The 22,943-nt window shown below is 39.6% G+C and overlaps 1 protein-coding gene across 1 annotated transcript in view; it reads left to right on the top strand.

The window, feature by feature from the left end:
• The window catches only part of APAF1 (apoptotic peptidase activating factor 1), an 84,690-nt gene that overhangs the window by 12,922 nt on the left and 48,825 nt on the right, over positions 1–22,943 (top strand). Inside the window, exons 5-14 of the mRNA XM_080661082.1 lie at positions 113–296; positions 5,281–5,393; positions 5,496–5,627; positions 8,032–8,270; positions 8,623–8,790; positions 10,278–10,409; positions 16,480–16,593; positions 17,050–17,234; positions 20,851–20,977; positions 21,926–22,051. Of these exons, the coding sequence (XP_080517208.1) occupies positions 113–296; positions 5,281–5,393; positions 5,496–5,627; positions 8,032–8,270; positions 8,623–8,790; positions 10,278–10,409; positions 16,480–16,593; positions 17,050–17,234; positions 20,851–20,977; positions 21,926–22,051 (1,520 nt within the window). The remainder of the gene's footprint in view (positions 1–112; positions 297–5,280; positions 5,394–5,495; positions 5,628–8,031; positions 8,271–8,622; positions 8,791–10,277; positions 10,410–16,479; positions 16,594–17,049; positions 17,235–20,850; positions 20,978–21,925; positions 22,052–22,943) is intronic.

Here is a 22,943-nt window from a genome sequence, read left to right on the forward strand (position 1 = left end):
TTGAAGATGTGATGAGATTGAAGATTGACACAAATCTGCTGCTTATCAGTAACATCTTTGAAAAAAGGACTCATGTCCAGAGGCCTAAGTTTATTAATCTTTTCCTCAACAGGTTGCTTCCCAGGGGGTGTGCATTGGGTTTCAGTTGGGAAACAAGACAAATCTGGGCTTCTGATGAAACTGCAGAATCTTTGTACACGGTTGGATCAGGATGAGAGTTTCTCCCAGAGGCTCCCACTTAATATTGAAGAAGCTAAAGACCGTCTCCGCATTCTGATGCTGCGCAAACACCCAAGGTACAGATGGTCAAACTTAGTTGGCGTATGAAGTCCCAATGAGACTTAACTACTGACATCTTGAGAGCATCAAACCCTTTCCTCGCTGTTTGGTAGAGGATCTAAGAAAGGACCATTGCTTTCCTGCTCTTTTCTCTCTTGCATTAAAAAAAAAAAAAAATGGCTTCCCCTGGCCTAAAACTGCTACTTTTCTCTTCTTTGTCTCCTATCTACCACATCATCTCTTATGTACTATTGTTAGCTCTCAAGAAATATTTCTTAAGTAGGTGAGTGGTCTTTGCTAGAAAATGCAAGCTTGTTACTCTGACCATTGTTTCTAATGGGTTAACAAGAGACAATAAATCTAGAACAAGAGACAGAGTAAGTTTAAGCAACTGAGTCAGGAAGGATTTTTTATTTAATTGGGATCCTTCTATTGTTGTGTTGAATTAGTTTTTGGGTATACATGTAATTCGTCTGTTTCCATGTACTTTGAGTTTATTTTATTTATTTTAATAATGAATTAATTCAACAAATCCTCCTATATAATAAAGCCTAATATGCTATGTGTCTGGTCGTCCATTCAGTCAATCAAAGCGTAATATGCTAATGATATGCTAAAGATGCTCAACTGCTAGCTATGACGTGCACGGACCACCAGGGGGCAGACAGTTGACCGGTTGACCAGTTGCTATGAAGTGCACTGACCACCAGGCTGCAGATGCTCAGATCGGTAGGTTAGCTTGCTGCTGGGGTCTGACCAATTAGGACTGAGTGAGACAGGCCGGACAAGCCCTGGAGCCCTCCTACAGCCCCTCCCTGGCTGGCCAACCTCCCGCGTCTCTCCCTGGCCCTGATCATGCACCCTGATCATGCACCGGTGGGGTTCCTTGGCCTGGCCGGTGCCCTCTCACAACCTGGGACCCCTCGACGGATATTGGAGAGCAGGTTTTGGCCTGATCCCACAGGCCAGGCTGAGGGACCCCACTGATGCATGAATTTGTGCACCGGGCCTCTAGTACCAATATAATTATGTGCTAGGCACTGTTACCAGCTACTTCACAGTTTTCACTAAGCCAGAAGGGAGACAGCAGCTTAGTTGCTGTTGTGTGGAGGGTATAGCTGGAGATTCAGTCAGTAGTTTAATTTCCATGATCTAGTGGCATTCCTTTCATTTGCTCATTTAAGTGGCATTGAGTGTTGTGCCTGGGTCAGTGCTGCAAGAGCAGAGATGAGTAAAGCGTTCCTTGGGAGTGTAACAGTAAATTGGGTGAGAATTAAGTGATGGCATGGATGCACTTGATGTAGTACGTACACTGTCATATGTAACAGTTGCTTAGTATGGCAGTGATTCTCAAATTGGTAAGGGGATTAATATAGGATATCAGGTGAGAGGATTAATTTTTGGAAAAAGCTTCTTCTAGATGATTATGATGGCTACTCATTAGAGGGAAGCTTCCTTTTCTCTGGATTTTTCTCCTCCAGCTCCCTCTATCATCTCCCCTTCCCCTTGATGGTCACTGGTATCTATTCTTCTGGAGACAATGGAATTGAGACCACTAACCATTTACCTTTTTCTTGCTCAGTAACTTCTTCCTAATCCCATTTCTCTTTGCAAAATGAAAGTGATTTGTGTTTAGGAAAACATTATAATTACTGTCAGATGTATCGGACATGGCTTATAATGCCAGTCATTTTGTTTTTCTCTCAGCATTACTTTGGTTTATGCTTCTGTAATTTTCCAACCTGTGTATGTACTTTTTTTGTAGTGTTCAGAAGTAGTGTGCCATCCAGATAAAAATGCTAGTGTGTAATTATGCTATCAGGTTTTAGTTGCATTTTTTCTCATTTGTTCTGGTGAGTTTAAAAAAGTTTTTGGAGAGACCAGTCAGGAATTGACACAGAGGTTCTTTGTCATTATGAACTGATTTCTTGGATGGAAAACACCTCACTAGTGAACCAAATGAAAAATAATCTTGCTAGTGTATTCTGTTAGGTTGGAACATGTGAAATTGCTGGTTTTGTAGGTAAAAAAAAAAGGTTAAAAATCATCATTGTTCTATGATTAATTCTAGTGCTAACCTGAGCCCAGTTGCCATTTGGTTTTGGTGCTTAAAGACTGAATTGGAAACATCCCATTACGTGGATAGTTCTTTTTAGGCACTAGGTTGCTGATTTTTAATACTTATACCCCTCTTTTTAGAGGTCCCTTAACTTTTTTTTTATTATTAAATCTTTATTGTTCAGATTATTACAGGTGTTCCTCTTTTTTTCCCCCCCATAGCTCCCCTCCACCTGATTCCCCACCCTACCCCATGCCCTTACCCCCCGCCACTATCTTCATCCATAGGTGTAAGATTTTTGTCCAATCTATTCCCGCACCCCCCACACCCCCTACTCCCTGAGAATTGTCAGTCCACTCCCTTTCTATGTCCCTGATTCTATTATATTCACCAGTCCATTCTGTTCTTCAGATTTTTTATTCACTTGATTTTTAGATTCACTTGTTGGTAGGTATGTATTTGTTGTTCATAATTTTTATCTTTACCTTTTTCTTCTTCTTCCTCTTCTTAAAGAATACCTTTCAGCATTTCATATAATACTGGTTTGGTGGTGATGAACTCCTTTAGCTTTTTCTTATCTGTGAAGCTCTTTATCTGACCTTCAACTCTGAATGATAGCTTTGCTGGGTAGAGTAATCTTGGTTGTAGGTTTTTGCTGTTCATCACTTTGAATATTTCTTGCCACTCCCATCTGGCCTGCATAGTTTCTGCTGAGGAATCAGCTGACAGTTGTATGGGTACTCCCTTGTAGGTAACTAACTGTTTTTCTCTTGCTGCTTTCAAGATTCTCTCTTTGTCTTTTGCCCTTGGCATTTTAATTATGATGTGTCTTGGTCCTCTTTGGATTCCTCTTGTATGGGGTTCTGTGCGCTTCCTGAACTTGTAAGTCTATTTCTTTCACCAGGTAGGGAAAGTTTTCTGTCATTGTTTCTTCTAATAGGTTTTCAATATTTTGCTCTTTCTCTTCTTCTGGCACCCCAAAAATTCGGATGTTGGTACGCTTAAAGCTGTCCCAGAGGCTCCTTACACTATCTTCATATTTTTTTATTCTTTTTACTTTTTGTTTTTCTGGTTGGGTGTTTTTTGTTTCCTCATACTTCAGATCTTTAGTTTGATTCTTGGGGTATGTTGATCTACAGTTGAGTTTCTGTATATTCTTTATTTTATACAGTGTATGCTTAATTTCTGACTGGTCCTTTTCCATTTTTTTTGGCATTCTTATTAAGATCTTAAAGGTCTCACTAAGTTCCTCAGAGGTTTTTAGAAGATTCTTGAGTAACCTTATAAATGTGGTTCTGAACTCTGTGTCGTCCAGTAGTTTGCTTTCCTCCATTTCTTTCATTCGTGACATGTTTCTCTGCATTTTGCTGCTTCCCTGTGTTGATGGAGTGGCTTTGTGTGGTAGGTGACCTATAGGGGCCAGTAGCTCAGCCTCCCCAATCACCTGAGGTGGACGCTCTTGGTACACCCCTTTGTGGGCTGATTGCAAAGTCTTGGTGTAGTTAAGCCTTGATTGCTGTTGGTACACTGGGAGGAATTGACCTCCAGGCCAATTGGCTGTGAGGACCCGCTGTGTCTATAACAGAAGAACTGCTGTACTGGAGACACGCTTATGGTGCAGGACTTGTTTCAGTGGGGCTTTAATGCTCACTGAGTCTGCCTCTTGAATGTGTCACTTATGGATATGAGGAGTTGAAATCTGGTGTCTCACACTGACCACTAGGTACACTGGCTTCTGGGTCTCCAATGTGGGGTGCAGGTCAGCTACTGTCTGAGGCCACCCAGCAGGAGTTACAGCAAGAACTACAGTTTTCTCCTCTTTGCTTGGGGTTTGGAGGTTTTGGAGCTGTCTGACCCGGGCTGCAAGTTTGCTAGGTTAAGCTGCGATAGGGCAGGCCATTCATATGCTAAAGCCACCTCTTGGAGCTTGGGTGGGTTTGTAGGTTGTGTGGGGTGGGGTCTCAGGGCCTCACTAGGCTAAGGCGTGACAAACAGCGATGGCTGCCAGGTAGCTGGCTCTGCGTCTCCAACCGCGTCCCCGCGTCCCGCGCCCCAGCACAGTAAACAATTATTCCTGCACGCAGCCCTGCAAGCAAGCCACCCTCACTTTCCTACCCAATGGCAGACAGTCCAGCTTCTCCCCTTAGGAGTTTGGGTCCCCCGTGTCTCCTCAGAAACTGGAATTTGGAGTAATCGGGAGCTTGTCTCCCTTCGGGTTGAAAAAAGCAGTGCTCCCAGTTGCCCGCCGCCAGCCCGATTTGCGCGCCTCCATACCTCAGCTTTTCAGCACTTGTGCATGTCTCAATGCTCTTTTCTCTTTCCTTCTAGTTGTAGAACTTCCACTCAGCCAGCTTTCCCATGGTTCTGGGTGATAGACATTTTGTCTTTTATTTTTTTTTTAATTTATATATATTTTTAAATATATTTTATTGATTTTTTACAGAGAGGAAGGGAAAGGGATGGAGAGTTAGAAACATGGATGAGAGAGAAGCATTGATCAGCTGCCTCCTGCACACCCCCTACTGGGGAAGTGCCCGCAACCAAGGTATATGCCCTTGACCGGAGACGTTTTGTCTTTTAGTTGTAGTTTTGAAATGGTTGTGCGAGGCAGCAGTGTTTACCTACGCCGCCATCTTGGATCCTCCTCCCCAGAGGTCCCTTAACTAATATGCCTTGAAGGTGGGAGGAAGGGGCAGGTTCAAAAAATTTTTTCCTTATTTGAATCAATACGTGGGTGGGCAAAAGTATTGGTTTATTTTCGTATGGAAAATAATACAATAATTAATAAATAGTAATACAAGAATAGATGTTCTCACAACTGTAAACCTACTTTTGGCCTATCCCTGTATTGTGAAAGGGATATGGCAGTAGTGGCATTCTCTTTTTTTAAAGGAAGCTTAAAATAAATGTCATTAGTGACTCAATACAGTTTTTTTAATTAGGTCTCTGTTGATCTTGGATGATGTTTGGGATCCTTCGGTATTGAAAGCTTTTGACAATCAGTGTCAGATTCTTCTTACAACCAGAGACAAGAGTGTTACAGATTCAGTAATGGGTAAGGATTATTTATTTAGTTTTTACTACCTTTATGTTTTAATTCAATTACATTTAAATATGTGGCACACCAAATTACTTACTATACCTTGTGATTTTGCAGGTCCTAAATATGTTGTTCCTGTGGAGAGTGGCTTAGGAAAAGAAAAAGGACTTGAAATTTTATCCCTTTTTGTTAATATGAAGAAAGCAGATTTGCCAGAAGAAGCCCATAGTATTATAAAAGAATGTAAAGGTACTTATTTTGTATATGAGGGGGATATAGAGATGTTAATTTACCCTGTTGTGTAAATTAAGTTAGTGAATATGACAATTTAGCACAGGAACGTCCAGAAACTTGACTAGAATATTTGGTATTTTAGGTTCTTCTCTGATACCCTAAATGTATAACAACCCTAAATGTCATGATATTTTGGTACTCATTCATTCATTCATTCATTCATTCATTCATTCATTCAAATAATATTTAGTGAACACTTGCAGCATCTATAATAATAAAAGTATAATATGCTAATTAGACTGGACGACCTTCTGGATGAAGCTGGGGCTGTGAGGGAAGCCCGAGTCCCGGGTGCCTGCTGGTGGCCAGAGGAAAGCCTGGGTTCCAGGTGCCGGAGGGAAGCCCAGGTCCCGGGTGTCAGAGGGAAGACTGGGTCCTGGGTGCTAGAGGGAGGCCAGTGCTAGCAGCTGGGGAAGGAAGGCCTATTAGTGCATGAATTTCATGCATCGGGCCTCTAGTTTTAACATAAAGACGTGACCTCTGCTGTCAAAGAATGAAAATATAGCGAGAGCTTAAAATTCTTTTGGTTGGGATTTTATAAAAAGTATTCTAATTTGAAAGTAAAAACTGGTTTTGTCTTCTTAATTTACATTTTTTTATCAGTGAAGTTAACTTTTCTACTTATCTATTGAATTTTTGCATTTTAATAAATTATTCTTGGCTCACTTTTCTTTTGTGATATAAGTATTTTTTATTGACTTTTAGGTACTCTATTGAAGCTATTAGCCTTTTTTCATATTCTACCCCCCCCCGCAAAAAAAAATATTTTCCCTAGTTTTTTGTCTACCTTTTAATCTCATCTGTAGTCTTTTTCAAATACAGAAATTTAAACTTTAAAAAAAAATCTTTATCCGACAATATGTTTTATGGATTTGAGAGAGAGAGAAAGAAACATTGATTAGTTGCTCTGGCACGCACCCTGACTGGTATGTGCCCTGACTGGGAATCAAACCCACAATCTTTTGGTGTACAAGACGATGCTCCAGCCAATTGAGCCACCCAGCTAGGGCCAGAAATTGAAACTTTTATGTAGTCATATCTATCAGCATTGAAGATTACTTTTTCCATTGTTGTTAATACATAGAAATACTTTCTTATTTTTCTTTCTGCCATTAGATACTTGGTTTTGAGTTAATTGACTTTTTAAAAAATCTTAAACTTAGAAAAAGTACTTGATTTTTATAATTATAAAGCTGATGCATATTCACTTTGAAATTGTGTGAATCTATAAAGAAAAATAGAAACTATTAATAATCTGATAATTATTAGTGTAATGAGAGTATTTTTTCCAGTCTTTTAGGACATACAGCTTTGGGAAAAACATCAAGATTATGATGTGGTATACATCATTTAAAATCTTGTCCTTTTTATATAACAAATCTTGAGCATTTTACAATGCCATTAAATATCTTTTGAAAAAAAATTTAACAGTGACATATACTTTAATTCAGTCATTTCTGTTATTAAGATTTTTCATTATCTTAAGTAATTCTGTGATGAATATGCTTAAATGAAATATTTATTATCCTATCTAATAAAGAGGGTATATGCTAATTAACCATCACTCAGTTACAAAGATGGCTGCACCCACAGCTGAGGCCAAGTTCCCATAAGGAGCCTTAACGAGTAATCAGCAGGGACCTGAGGCTACACCCTCCCCAACTCCCGTGGGGCTTGACAGGAGACCTCAGGCCGTGTCCCCCACCTGGCAGGGCTTGACAGGGGACCTCAAGATGCGCTTCCCATCCTGGTGCTGGGTTGGGGGAACTCAGGCTGCAGCCCCTGCCCAGTGGGGCTTAACGGGGGACCTGAGGCTGCACCCCCGTGCCGGTGGGGCTTGACAAGGGGACCTGAGGCTGTGCCCTCTCCCGGTGCTGGGCCAGGGGACCTGAGGCTATGTCCCCTGCCTGGCGGGGCTTGACAAGGGTGGGACTGGCTGGGTCTGGATCTAGCCCAATTGAGGGGGGAGCTGGCCAGATCTGGGTCTCACACGATTTTGAGGCGCATGTGGGTGGGCGGGGACCTGACTCTGGGTCCCGTGGTGTGCCCCAGACTCTGACAGGAGGAAGGTTTTCATATACATTTTACTAATTTTCTTTTATCTCTGACACTTCTATTATAGAGAAAGGGCAAATAGCAATATTAAATTATTTCTTCTAATTAATCTCCTTTTAATGTGCATGAATTTCATGCACTGGGCCACTAGTTTCCAATAACTTCCTTACAACAAATACCTAAAATGAATCCAAGAGTTAAAAATACCTTAAGGCTTTGGATAACATGCAGCAATAAATTGATTCTTAACTTAGCGGTGATTCTGAAATGAGATGGTATTAACACAGTGACTTTTTGTTTTTAGGTTCTCCTCTTGTAGTGTCTTTAATTGGTGCACTTTTACGTGATTTTCCCGAACGCTGGGAGTACTACCTCAGGCAACTTCAGAATAAGCAATTTAAGAGAATAAGGAAATCTTCATCTTATGATTATGAGGCTCTGGATGAAGCCATGTCTATAAGTGTTGACATGCTCAGAGAAGACATCAAAAGTTATTACACAGATCTTTCCATCTTTCAGAAGGATGTTAAGGTGCCTACAAAGGTAATAAAAGGATCAAGAATCCGCATCGCTGGGTATTTATGGCATGCAACCTTGGATACAGTACCAAGGATATTGTTACAGAGGCTACTGGAAAGATAAGACCCAGGTGACGGAGGTGGTGGGTTGGAAGGTTCAGTCTCCATCGAGGGCTCGATGTTGAACTGGGATGGGTTACCTAATTTTCAGTGGTTCTAGTGAAGCTGGAGAAGCAGCTGGCTTCTTTCTCTTTTCTATCTTGAGGAATGGTTGAGCTTCTTATGAAATAGAGATTCTTCTTCAGGGCTTTGAGATGTGATTTTTGTGTGTGTTTACACCTTGTCCACAGTCCTGCTCATTGTATTTTGGTTCCTAGGTGCTATGTGTTCTCTGGGACATGGAGACTGAAGAAGTTGAAGACATACTGCAAGAGTTTGTTAATAAGTCTCTATTATTCTGTGATCGGAATGGCAAATCATTTTGTTACTATTTGCATGATCTTCAGGTAGATTTCCTTACAGAGCAGAACCGCAGCCAGCTTCAGGTACTTGTACCTCTCTATGCTCTTTTTTTAACTTTTTATTTTGAAATATTTTTTTTGTTTGTTTTTTATTATTTTTTAAAATAATTCTTTATTGTTGAATGTTTTGAAGTAATTTTAGACACAGAAAAGTTACAAAATAGTAGAGATTTTGTGCATATACCCTTCACCTAGTTCCTCCCAAAATTAATACCTTTATGTAACTATAATGTTACTAATTCACAGACTTTGACTTTTTTTTTTTTTAATATATTTTATTGATGTTTTACAGAGAGGAAGGGAGAGGGATAGAGAGTTAGAAACATCGATGAGAGAGAAACATCGATCAGCTGCCTCCTGCACACCTCCCACTGGGGATGTGCCCGCAACCAAGGTACATGCCCTTGATCGGAATTGAACCCGGGACCCCTCAGTCCGCAGGCCGATGCTCTATCCACTGAGCCAAACCGGTTTCGGCCAGACTTTGACTTTTGCCAACTTTCCCACTAATGTCTTTTTTGTGGTCCAAATCCAATTCAGGATCCCATATTGCATTAAATTGTCATGTTGCCTTAGTTTCCTCAAATCTATGAAAATTCCTCAGCTTTATCTTTCATGGTCACTTTTGAGGAGTCTAGCTAGTTTTTAAAAAAATTTATCTTTATTAGTATTGTTGAAAGTATTACAGATGTCCCCCTTTCTTCCCCCATTGACATCTCCCATCCCCGCTTCTACCTCCTCCTCAAGCCTTCACCATACCTAGATAGTTATTTTGCATACTAGAGGCCTGGTGCATGAAAATTCATGCACTGGAGGTGGGGGGGTCCCTCAGCCCGGCCTGCCCCCTCTCACAGTCTGGGAGCCCTCAGGGGTGGGAGGCAACCTGGTGATCAGGGAAAGGTGACGCCCATCACACCTCTGCTGCTGCCACTGCTGGCAGTGCAAGCCTCGGCCAGCCCTGGTTACCTGAGCCTCGGGCAGCCCTGGGCGGCTTGGGGGCTAAGGGGACTGGGGGACTTTGGAGTCAGGAGCGTGGAGTGGCCGGGCCTGCCTGGGGGTGGGCCTGGCCTTGCTGCGCGCCTGCTGCCCTGGTGGGGCTGAGGGGACTGGGCGCTGTCATCTTGTGGCTGTGGGTGCCGCTGTCTTTGAGGGCAGGGCAGTCAATTAGCATATTCCCTCCTCATTGGCTGTGGGCGCTTCCATCTTTGTGATGGTGTGAGGGTCAATTAGCATATTCCCTCTTTATTAGATAGGATTGTGTCCTTCTCGGTGATTCATATCAGGGTGTTGATACATCTTATTATCAGTGATGTTACCATTGATCACTTCAATAAACTAGTATCCACCAGTATCTCCACTGTTAAAGTTGCTATTTTTAATTTTTGTAGTTAATAAGTATCTTATGGAAATATTTTCTGTCTTTTCTTAAATAGCTTTGGAAGCTAATGTTACTGTAATGTTTAGGTTATGAAATTGTTTCTGTCCTCTGAAATGTTTCCTTTGTGTTTTAGGATCTACATAAGAAGATAGTCACGCAGTTCCAGAGACATCACCAGCTACACGCTCTTTCACCAGATCAGGAGGACTGCATGTACTGGTACAATTTCCTGGCCTATCATATGGCCAGTGCCAATATGCACAAAGTAAGAGGACTGACTTAAAAATTATTTTCTTTTATCTCACTTTTATTTGGTCCTGTGTTTAGAATTTTTAAATTTATAAAAATGGAATTATAGACTATGTATTTTTGTTTTTGCTACTATTTTTACTTGCAGTGATTTTTTTTTAAAAGGAACCTTAGTAAGTGCAGTAAATGAACCACCTGAAAATTCACTTTCTTCTTACCAGTAGCTTGTCTTTGTAGGCAGTATGAATTTGTTTTTAAGTTTGAGAGGGAACGGAGGGTGGCGAAGTATATTCATTCATTCAAAAAATATTTATTAGCCCAGCTGGTGTGGTTTGGTTGTTGAGCTTCAATCTATGAACCAGGAGGTAACAGTTCGATTCCTGGTCAGGGCACATGCCTGGGTTACAGGCTCTATCCCCAAGTAGGGGACGTGCAGGGTGTCGATGATTCTCTCTCATCATTGATGTTTCTATCTCTTTCTCCCTCTCCCTTCCTCTCTGAAATCAAAAAAATATTAAAAAATATTTATTAAATGCCTGCTATATACTCTTATTGCTATTCACTGTGAGGCTATGCTACAGAGTCCCTCCTGTCATTGAGCTTACATTCTTGGGGTGACTGACAGTGGGCAAATAAATGTATACTATGTCAGGGGGCAGTAAGTGCTCAGAAGAAGAAAAAAGCATGAAGGAGAAAGAAAGTGATGATATAAGGGTAGAATCTTCATCATTTGCTGATGGATTTGATAGGCATTGTAAGAGAAGAGAAGAGTCAAAGATAACTCCAAGTTTGTGCAGTGGAAGGATTAGAGTTGCCATGAACTGAGATGGCGATGTCTGTGGGTAGAACAAGTATTTTGGGGGGTGGGGTGAAGGTTAAGAACTCATTTTGAGTGTATTAAATCTGATACTCATATTAAGACATCTAACTGGAAATATTAAGCATGTAATTGGATGTATGAATCTAAGTTTCTGGGGAAGATTATGGACTAAAGATAACATTTGGGAACCATTAACACATAGATGATATTTGAAGTCAATTACCAGCTAACTATTAAAAATGTTAACATTTTGGAAAACTTTGAGTAATTTTTCTTTTCTTTCTTTCATTTTTTTGTTTATTAATCCTCACCTGAGGATATTTTTTCCATTGAGTTTTTTTTTTGAGAGAGTGTAAGGGAGGGAGGTAGCGGGGAGAAAGAGAAAGAGAAACATCGATGTGAGAGATACACATCGATTGGTTGCCTCCCGTACATGCCCTGACCAGGGTAGGGATCAAACCTGCAATTCAGGTACATGCCCTTGACTGGGAATCAAACCTGAGACCCTTTGGTGCTCAGGCCAATGCTCTAACCACGGAACACACTGGCCAAGGTCAGTTATTTTTCTTTGCTTAGGTACATTAATTCTTGGTTACAAAAATGGTGGTGTAGTCTGGTGGTTGTTTTTTATGGTCATCTTCCCCGAGGATATTTTTCCATTGATTTTTAGAGAGAGGAAGGGGGAGAGAGAGAGAAAGAGAGAGAGAGAAGAGAGAGAGAGAGAGAGAGAGAGAGAGAGAGAGACATCGATACAAGAGAGACACATCGATTGGTTGTCTCCCACACACTCCCTGACCAAGGCCTGGGATCAAGCCTGCAACCAAGGTACATGCCCTTGACTGGAATTGAACCCAGGATCCTTCAGTCCATGGGCCAATGCTCTGTTCTCTGAGCCAAACCAGCTGGGGCATAGTGTTTTTTTTTGTTTTTTTTTTTTTAAGGTATTCCAATAAATATCAATGGCCTAATTTACTTAACCAAACTGTAATTGTTAAACATTTAGGTTGTTTTCAGTTTTTTTGCCTTTATGATGCTGTAATGAATATTCTGTCTTTGCATCTATATTATTTCATTTGAAAATTCTTTTTTTTTTTTTTAATAAATCTTTATTCAGATTATTACAATTGTTTCTCCTTTTTCCCCCCATAGCTCCCCTCCACCCAGTTCCCACCCCACCTTCTGCCCTTACCTCCCCCCCGACTGTCCTCATCCATAGGTGTATGATTTTTGTCCAGTCTCTTCATGAACCCCCCATACCCCTTTCCCCCTGAGAATTATCAGTCCACTCCCTTTCTATGCCCCTGATTCTATTATATTCACCAGATTATTCTGTTCCTCAGGTTTTTAATTCACTTGATTTTTAGGATCACTTGTTGATAGATATGTATTTGTTCATAATTTTTATCTTTACTTTTTTCTTCTTCCTCTTCTTTAAGAATACCTTTCAGCATTTCATATAATACTGGTTTGGTGATGATGAACTCCTTTAGCTTTTTCTTATCTGTGAAGCTCTTTATCTGCCCTTCCATTCTGAATGATAGCTTTGCTGGGTAGAGTAATCTTGGTTGTAGGTTCTTGCTATTCATCACATTGAAAATTTCTTGCCACTCCCGTCTGGCCTGCATAGTTTCTGTTGAGAAATCAGCTGACAGTCGTATGGGTGCTCCCTTGTAGGTAATTAACTGTTTTTCTCTTGCTGCTTTTAATATTCTCTCTTTGTCTTTTGCTCTTGGCATTTTAATTATGATGTGTCTTGGTGTGGTCCTCTTTGGATTCCTTTTGTTTGGGGTTCTGTGCGCTTCCTGGACTTGTAAGTCTATTTCTTTCACCAGGTGGGGGAAGTTTTCGGTCATTATTTCTTCAAATAGGTTTTCAGTATCTTTCTCTTCTTCTGGCACCCCCATAATTCTGATGTTGGTGCCCTTGAAGTTGTCCCAGAGTCTTCTTATACTATCTTCAACTTTTTGGATTTTTTTTTTTTTGCTTTTTGCTTTTTCGGTTGAGTGTTTTTTGCTTCTTTGTATTTCAATTCTTTGACTTGATTCTTGTGTTCCTCTAGTCTGTTTTTGGGTCTCTGTATAATATTTTTTATTTTAGTCAGTGTATGTTTAATTTCTAGTTGGTCCTTTTTCATATCTTCAAGGGTCTAGTTATATTTATCGGCCTTTTCTAGGATATTATTGAAAAGCCTTATAACTGTGGTTTTGAATTCTATATCCAGTTGTTTGTTTTCCTCCATTTCTTTCGTTTGTGGTCTGATTCTTTGACGCCGCATTTTCACTGCTTCCCTGAGTTGGTAAGGTAGATTTGTGTGCTAGGTTTCCAATATGGCCCAGGGGGTCTGCCTCCCCAGTTAACCTGAGGTGGACACTCTTGGTGCACCCCTTTGTGGACTGTGTGTACAGCCTTGTTGTAATTAAGTCTTGATTATTGTTGGTATCACTGGGAGGAATTGACCTCCAGGCCAGTTGGCTGTAAGGATCAGCTGTGTCTATGCTGGGAGAAGTTCGGTGCTGGAGACAGCCTTATAGGATTAGACTTGCCAAATTGCAATAGCCTCTGTGCTCAGCTTGGATGGGGTGGAGTCTCAGTCTTGGCTTCCCGACAGCCTTGCCCTTGTGTGCACGTGCGCGCCTTCAGACCTCTGCCTTCGCCGGCTCCCGAGTCTCCGCCCGAGAGTCCAGACTCCCCCCACAAGAGCATGGGTCCCCAGGGGCTCGCCTGGAACTGGGGTTCAGTGCAGTCAGAACTGGGGCCCAGTGCAGTCAGGAGCCTCCGACTCCCTTCCACTAGGGAAAGCCTGTGGCAACCTCCGCAGCCTTTGTGCGCACTGGCACGCGCGCGCCTTCAGACTTCTGCCTTCCCCAGCTCCCGAGTCTCCGCCCGAGAGTCCAGACTCCCCCCGTAAGAGCCTGGGTTCCCAGGGGCTCGCCCGAAACTGGGGTTCAGTGCAGTCCGAACTGGGGTTCAGTGCGGTCAGGGGCTTCCTTTCCCCTTCCGCCAGAGAAAGTCAGCCAGGCTCTCAGCTGCCCTTCCCTCTGCGCGCACAAAGACCCTTTGTCGTACCTCCAATTCTCTGTGAGCTTTTCTCTTTCCTTCTAGTTGTAGAATTTTCACTCAGCCAGCTTTCCTGTGGTTCTGGATGGTGTTCGTTCTGTCTTTTAGTTGTAGTTTTGAAATTGTTGTGCGAGGCAGCAGTTTAGGTGCTTACCTATGCCGCCATCTTGGTTTCTCCTCTCCTTTGAAAATTCTTTGAAGTGGAATTAATAGGTCCAGGCATTTAAAAAAAAATCCACCTCAAAATTTTTTTTATTGATTTCAGAGAGGAAGAGAGAGGGAGAGAGAGAGAAAAATCAATGATGAGAGAGAATCATCCATTGGCTGCATCCTGCACAACCCCTACTGGTGATTAAGCCCGCAACCCAGACATGTGCCCTGACCGGAGGTCACTGGTTCATAGGTCAATGCTCAACCATCCGCCGGGCTATCTTGTGTTTTAATTTCTACTTAATTATGTGGTTATCTTTTTATGTCAATTTATTTAGAGTGACATAATTTTTAAAGCTGCATACTATTTCATTGTGTAGCTACATTATGATTAACCAGTTGATCAATTAGCTTGTGTAAGCATACTCCTCTGATTATTGTCTTAGCACATATATTTATAAGTGTAATTTGTGGGTCAGTTTCAATTTTAATAAAGATTGCCAAACTGTCCTCTAGAGAAGGGTTGCCTTGACTTACATCACTACCAATAGTGTAAGACAGTGTTCATTTCCTCTGATTACAGCTGAAATTCTTATCATTTCTGTTAGTCTTTAGAAATCTGATATTAAAAAATAGTTTGTGATGGGTAAGTCTTACACAGGCAGCCCAACACTGAAGTTTTCACCAAGTTAGATCCTGTTTCAACGATTTTTCTAAGAAAACACAATGAAAAGGAATTCTTTAAAAAGTTTTTATTTATCTTTTAAAATTGATTAAAATGGTACCAATGTTCCCATACAAGATTAAAGTGAGTTTAGAGGTAGAGGATTAAGTAATGACTTTGTAATTAAGTATGTGCACAGAGAGTTTAGATAACATGTTATTTTCTCATCGAAATACTTTAGGTTGAATTTGTCCTAGCCTTTATCCTTGCTCATGTAAATAACTGCCTATGAGCCATGAAAGGTAAATGGAATTAGCTACTGCTTGAGATAAATTATATTCCATGAAGGCAATGGTAATGGTTAAATACAGAGGTAGGATTGTTATAATAATAACAACTAAAATTTACGAAGTATTTAGTGTGCACCAGGATTTGTTCCAAGCATTTTACACATACTAACTCATTTAAAGTTTTGTCACACCTGTGAGATAGGGCTACCAGTATCTCCATTTACAAAATGAAGAAACTAAGGTTCCAGCCTGGTGGTGGTGAAAAAAAAAAATTTGTGCTTTTTATTTTGTGAATTGCTTCTCATCCATTGCCTTTACCTATTTTTTATATTGGGGTGTTTATCTTTTCTTATCTTTTTTTTTTTAAATATAGTTTATTGATGTTTTACACAGAGGAAGGGAGAGGGATAGAGAGTTAGAAACATCTATGAGTGAGAAATATCGATCAGCTGCCTCCTGCACACCTCCAACTGGGGATGTGCTCGCAACCAAGGTACATGCCCTTGACCAGAATCGAACCTGGACCTTTCAGTCCGCAGGCCGATGCTCTATCCACTGAGACAAACCGGTTAGGGCTATCTTTTTCTTATTTTTAAAGAATTTTCTATAAAGCTGAATGAGTAGTCATTTTTATTCTATTAATACTATTATCTCTCATACCTGTTATAAAAATTTTTTTCCTGGTTTATTTTTTGTCTTCAAATTTATTTATATTGTTTTCTACTATATTGAAGATTTGAGTTTTTATGTTATTAAATGCACCATTTTTCTTTTTTGTAGTTTATTTTGGTGTCATGCCTGCAAACATTTCCTTTACCGCAGGCTTATAGAAATATTTACCTGCTTGTTCTAGTATTTTCTGAAGTTTTCTATTTATATTTAAGTCTTTAATACAACTAAAATTTATTTTGAGTTAAGGTGTGAGGTTCATTTTATGTTTCTTAGGAACTATTTATGTGTTCCTTTTCAATAGTTTCCTTTTTGTCCTTAAATTTGAGTGTTTGCTAAGTTTCTCTCAGTAGTGTTAGGATAATGATGGTAGACTTAAAGTTCTCTGATTTCTTTAACAGGACTCCTATCTTATTATTTATTTATTTTTTAAAAGGAACTTTGTGCTTTAATGTTTTCCCTGGATTGGATTAAAGCAAAAACGGAACTCGTAGGCCCTGCTCATCTGATCCATGAATTTGTGGAATACAGGGATATACTGGATGAAAAGGTATATATTCATTCAAAAAATAAGTCCTGAAAGGACATGCTTTTTCTGACATTTAATTCTAGGGTTTAATAATGGGGACGAGCAGAATAGAAAGGGACGAAGAAAGATAATTTTCTTATTTTGACCTTTGATTATTCTCATTATTTTGCTTCCTAGCCTATTGGGAATGTGAATAGGATTGAGTTTTGAAATTTGAAGAAGTAAAGTGTTCAGTGTTTTTTTGTTTTTGTTTTTAAAGAATGTATTAAGGAAGTAGTACTTTGATAATGAGATTTTTATCCTATGTTTAAAAGTTTATTCTATGTTTAAAAGTCTATATTTGTTACTAAGTGGTTGGTTATTCAATTTTAGATCACACAGAGAATATGTCATTTAAGCCTTTAAAGTGATGAGATCACAGAAACAGAAAAACGTTGGCTCTGGTTATGTTTCTAAGATATTTCACTTTGTTCATAGGATTATGCAGTCTGTGAAAATTTCCAGGAGTTTTTATCTTTAAATGGACATCTTCTTGGACGACAGCCATTTCCTAGTATTGTACAGCTGGGTCTCTGTGAGCCGGAAACTTCAGAAGTTTATCAGCAAGCTAAGCTGCAGGCCAAGCAGGAGGTCGATAACGGAGTGCTTTACCTGGAGTGGATGTAAGTAGGTTAGGAGAGACCAAAGGGAGCAGCGCTAATTATATCATTATTTTTTCAGGTAGTGAATAAATTCACTCCAGGAAGATTTAACTACAGTTCTTCGGAAAAGGCTGAAACTTTTAATAAGCATTCTTACTTATTGAAAAGTTTTAGAGAAGTAAGCATAGGAGAAATATACATGTTCAAAGAGTCCATAGAAATAGATGGCAGTTTGACAAGTCATTCTAAATATTAACACCGAATGCTTTATTTAGTGTAATACAGTAAGTAGTGAAGAACATGGGCTTTGAAGCCACAAACCTACTTTTGAGTCTCATTTCTAAAATCACAGTTTTGTGATTTTTGAACAAGTTATAACTTCCTCTCCTTTCTCATAAGTAAAATAGAGATAACAGTGCATTGAGGTAAGTACTATTTTTGTGAAGATTAAATGAGATGTTGCATATTAAATGATTAGCACTTTGTCTTGCACTTAGTCCTTATTAAACTTTCCCTGAATCATGATTCTTCTAACTTCTGAAAGAGGCCATTCAGTTTTGCTCTTATCAATTAGTAATCTTAATCTTATCAATTAGTAAAAGGAAAGCTAAACTATCATCTTTTTCATGCCTGTAATATACATAGGCTCACATCTTATTCATTTTATCTTCAGAACAATCTTATAAGGTACTAGTAAATATTATTTGCCCTATTTTACAAATGAGAAAACTGAGGCACAGAGAGGTTGAAACTTGATTAGGCTTGTGTGGCTTGCTGAGAGGGGGCGGAGAGAGAGAGAGAGAGAGAGAGACAGAGACAGAGAGACATTGATGTGAAAGACAGAAACATTGATGTGAAAGAGAGAGACATCAATTGGTTGCCTCCCACATGAGCCCCAAACAGGGTCAGGGATCGAGCCTGCAATTGAAGTACATGCCCTTGACCGGAATCGAACCGGGGATCCTTCAATCCTTGGGCCGACCCTCTATCCATTGAGCCAAACTTTGACTCTTAAATTAAGCACGAAACCATTTAACATATATTCTTGTACTGAAAGTAACTGACACAGAAATCCTGACTGTTCTGATACTTTAAGCATTTTAAGTATACGTTATATTCCTTTACCCTTTTGTTCTTTATTTTTATTTTTTTTTGTTCCTTTACCCTTTAGCCCATGAAAAATAATATAATATTTATACCTGTGGGATAGTTAGTATTCAGTAGATTAAGATACATAGAAAGTAACATTGCTTTATTTACTTTTTCTTTATATCTGAATAATTGTACTTAGAGAAGAACGGTTTTAGAGTACATCATCATAATGGCAGGTGTAGTGTCATACTTTAGTTAGGAAATGAGCTTCATTTTGCCATCTTCTTTCCTTTTAAAAAACGGAGGTTTATTTTTTTTGAGGGTATCCTTACATAATTTTTTCTCTGCACATGTTATTATTAAAGCATCAAAGGAAAATAGAAGGTGATGTGTATCTGATTAACTAGATTTCTACCAACTCAGTGACATTTGTAACGCATGACAGGTTGCTTGATATAGGGTGGCACTTCTCTTAAAATGCCAAGTTTGTTATATATATGTTTTTAAATAAATCTTTATTGTTCAGATTATTACAATTGTTCCTCTTTTTTCCCCCCATAGCTCCCCTCCACCTGGTTCCCACCCCACCCTCTGCCCTTACTCCCCCCCACACTGTCCTCATCCATAGGTGTATGATTTTTGTCCAGTCTCTTCCCACACCCCCCACACCTCTTTCCCCCTGAGAATTGTCAGTCCACTCCCTTTCTATGCCCCTGATTCTATTATATTCACCAGTTCATTCTGTTCATCAGATTTTTTTATTCACTTGATTTTTAGATTCACTTGTTGATAGATATGTATTTGTCGTTCATAATTTTTATCTTTACCTTTTTCTTCTTCTTCCTCTTCTTAAAGAATACCTTTCAGCATTTCATATAATACTGGTTTGGTGGTGATGAACTCCTTTAGCTTTTTCTTATCTGTGAAGCTCTTTATCTGCCCTTCAATTCTGAATGATAGCTTTGCTAGGTAGAGTAATCTTGGTTGTAGGTTCTTGCTGTTCATCACTTTGAATATTTCTTGCCACTCCCATCTGGCCTGCATAGTTTCTGTTGAGAAATCAGCTGACAGTCGTATGGGTACTCCCTTGTAGGAAACTAACTGTTTTTCTCTTGCTGCTTTTAATATTCTCTCTTTGTGTTTTGCTCTTGGCATTTTAATTATGATGTGTCTTGGTGTGGTCCTCTTTGGATTCCTTTTGTTTGGGGTTCTCTGCGCTTCCTGGACTTGTAAGTCTTTTTTTTTCACCAGGTGGAGGAAGTTTTCGGTCATTATTTCTTCAAATAGGTTTTCAGTATCTTGCTCTCTCTCTTCTTCTGGCACCCCCATAATTTGGATGGTGGTACTCTTTAAGTTGTCCCAGAGGCTCCTTACACTATTTTCATATTTTTGGATTCTTTTTTCTTTTTGCTTTTCCGGTTGGGTGTTTTTTGCTTCTTCATATTTTAATCTTTGACTTGATTCTTGCGATCCTCTAGTCTGCTGTTGGATCTCTGTATATTATTTTTTATTTCAGTCAGTGTATGCTTAATTTCTAGTTGGCCCTTTTTCATATCCTCGAGGGTCTTGCTAAATTTATTGGCCTTTTCTAGAAAATTCTTGAAAACCTTATAACCGTGGTTTTGAACTCTATATCTAGTCGTTTGCTTTTCTCCATTTCTTTCATTTGTGACATGTTTCTTTGTCTCTGCATTTTGGTTGCTCCCCTGAGTTGATAGAGTGCTTTGTGTGCTAGGTGTCCTGTAGGGCCCAGTGGCTCAGCCTCCCCAGTTACCTGAGGTGGACACTCTTGGTGCACCCCTTTGTGGGCTGTTGCACAGTCTTGTTGTTGTAGTTAAGCCTAGATTGTTGTTGGTATCACTGGGAGGAATTGACCTCCAGGCCAATTGACTGTGAGGATCAGCTGTATCTACGTTGGGAGAACTTCTGTGCTGGAGACACCCTTATGAGACAAGACTTGCAAAAGCCTCTGTGCTCAGCTTGGATGGGGCGGTGTCTCAGGGTGGAGCAGACAGCAATGCCTTCCCGTCAGCTCTGCCCTAAGAGGCCCCTGGGTCTCAGTGTCCTGCGGTAATCGCTGCAAGCACCTCTGAGAGAAAGCTGCCCTCGAGTTCCGCCCGCTGCCAGACAGTCCAGTTTCTCCCCGAATGAGTGTGGGTCCCCAGAGTCTCATCCGGAACTGGAGTTCAGAGCAGTCGGGAGCTTTTGTCTCCCTCCTGGTTGAGAAAGCCAGCACGTACTCAGTTGCCAGCCCTCTCCACGCACGCGCCTCCATACCTCTGCCTTCCGCAGGCAGTTCCTCTGAGTCTCAGTGTGTTTTTCTCTTTCCTGACAGTCCAGTTTCTCCCCGAATGAGTCTGGGTCCCCAGAGTCCACGTCTGTTATATTATGCTTTTTTTCTTCAGGTGATCTTCTACATTTACATGTTGGCAATTTAATTTTAAGAATTTTGTATTTTGGGGAATATAACTAAGCTAAAAGACAGTTTATTACTGAAGTTTATACTCACTTGTTGGGTTTCTGTTCCTTTTTTCCTTGTATTTAGAAACAAAAAGAACATCAAGAATCTCTCTCGCTTAGTTGTCCGCCCCCATACAGATGCTGTTTACCATGCTTGCTTTTCTGAGGATGGCCACAGAATAGCTTCTTGTGGAGCTGATAAGACCTTACAGGTAAAATATATCTCTTGAGAAAAATTGAAAAGGGCATGTACCCAATACTGTGTGTATTAAAATATATTTAAATCCTAAAAGTCAAGTAAATTGCACATAGAAATAGAGAAACCAAATCTCTTGAACATTTTATAAAAGCTTTCTCTATCTCTAGCGATTTTAAAGATAGGTTAGTGTGTGTTTTTTTTCTTCCCATAATTCTAAACTTGCCAGGTGACATAGAGGTGCCTTTTACCCTGCCCGTCAGTTGTCATCACCCATGTGCCAGCTAAAGATAATGAGGAATTGATAATTGTTGAAAGACATACGACTTTCTAGCAGAGTGAGCAGGGCTCTGACTGAAAAACAATGATTAAGTAAAATACCTATTTTATCACCAGCTCAGGCATAGATTTCTGGCGATAAATGGAATTGGGCTAGGTTGTTTCCTAAGGTGCCTGAAGGAATTTCCTTTAAGTTCTCATTTGTTTTCAGAAAATATGAATGAGTGCTTTACTTTAAACTTGTGCTCTAACTTTTGGATTTTGAAGGAATCAGGATCAAATTAGTTAAAACTTTTATAATATGATAGCTTTAGTCTTTGCAAGATTATGACTATAACCCTTATTCCTATTCCTATGTGTGCTTTATTAGATCCCCGGAAAGAAATTATATTGCATGAAATATTTTATATTTGCTTGTTAAGAATTTGTGAGACTATTCTCAAGAACTGAAGCTATACTCTGTTAGTTCTTTTTATTAATATTACAAATATTTAACAATGGATAGTTCTTTATTTTATAGCATACAGATTCCGACACAAATTCTGATGTTTGGAGTGATTTTTGCCAAGGTTCATTTTTGTTGCAAAATAACAATGATTAGGATCTTTTAAGGAAAGATTTTTATTAAATAATGGTTCATGGTTAAGTGATACATAGTAAAAAGATTTTGTTGTTGCTTTTGCAGGTGTTCAAAGCTGAAACAGGAGAGAAACTTCTAGAAATCAAGGCTCATGAAGATGAAGTGCTTTGCTGTGCATTCTCAACTGATGACAAATTTATAGCAACTTGCTCAGTTGATAAAAAAGTGAAGGTAAGGAAACATTTTCCTCTTCAGTTGTAATCACCACAGAATTCATTTCTTTTTCCATAATAGAGGTTCTAGGATAAGAAGGATTAAAGGACTCCTTCTTGCCCGTTGATCTACTAACTTGAGGTAAATTAGTTTTATCCATTGTAAATTAACTCTCTCTGAAAAACCTTTATATTTAAGTCCCAGCAAAAATATCCAGGTTGATCAGTCTGAGATATTTACCAGGCAGCTGAGAAAAAGAGTTACAAATTAATGAATTTGCCTGCCATTTATTAACTGGTCTGTGGGTTAAATATCAGTTTAAATCTTGTTTACCATGCTTGCTTTTCTGAGGATGGTCACAGAATAGCTTCTTGTGGAGCTGATAAAACCTTACAGGTAAAATATGTCTCTTGAGAAAAATTGAAAAGGGCACATACCTAATACTGTGCATATTAGAATATATTTAAATCCTAAAAGTCAAGTCTACTGTTACTGCACAAAATTACTATCTGAGATTGGATTCTGTTGTAATTTGTGAAATGCAACCCGGTTTTTTTACCTTTATGAACTGGCTTATATTCAGTGCAAAACCAGATGGATGAACAAATTAATAATTAGGTTAGCAGTCTAAAAAGTAAATAGAGAAACAAATAAATACAGGGTAATTTTTATCTTTGCTAATTTTTCTTTCTTGTCTCTTGTCCCTAAATTTGGCTTTTAGCTAGAGCATTTATGCAGAATATAAGATAAATTGAAGTCCAAGGGAATGTTTTACATGATAAGTGGAGGGGGAATTTCACTTCAGGCTTTTTTCAAAGGGTTGTGGAGTGCTGAATTTGGCTAGGTGAGATGGACCTTAGTGCACCTGAGAACAATAGAATTGGCTTAGGAGTTTTCCTGGAGTTTCTAT

Source organism: Plecotus auritus (genome assembly GCF_963455305.1).
Source record: "Plecotus auritus genome assembly, chromosome: 3".
Taxonomy (NCBI): Eukaryota; Metazoa; Chordata; class Mammalia; order Chiroptera; family Vespertilionidae; genus Plecotus; species Plecotus auritus.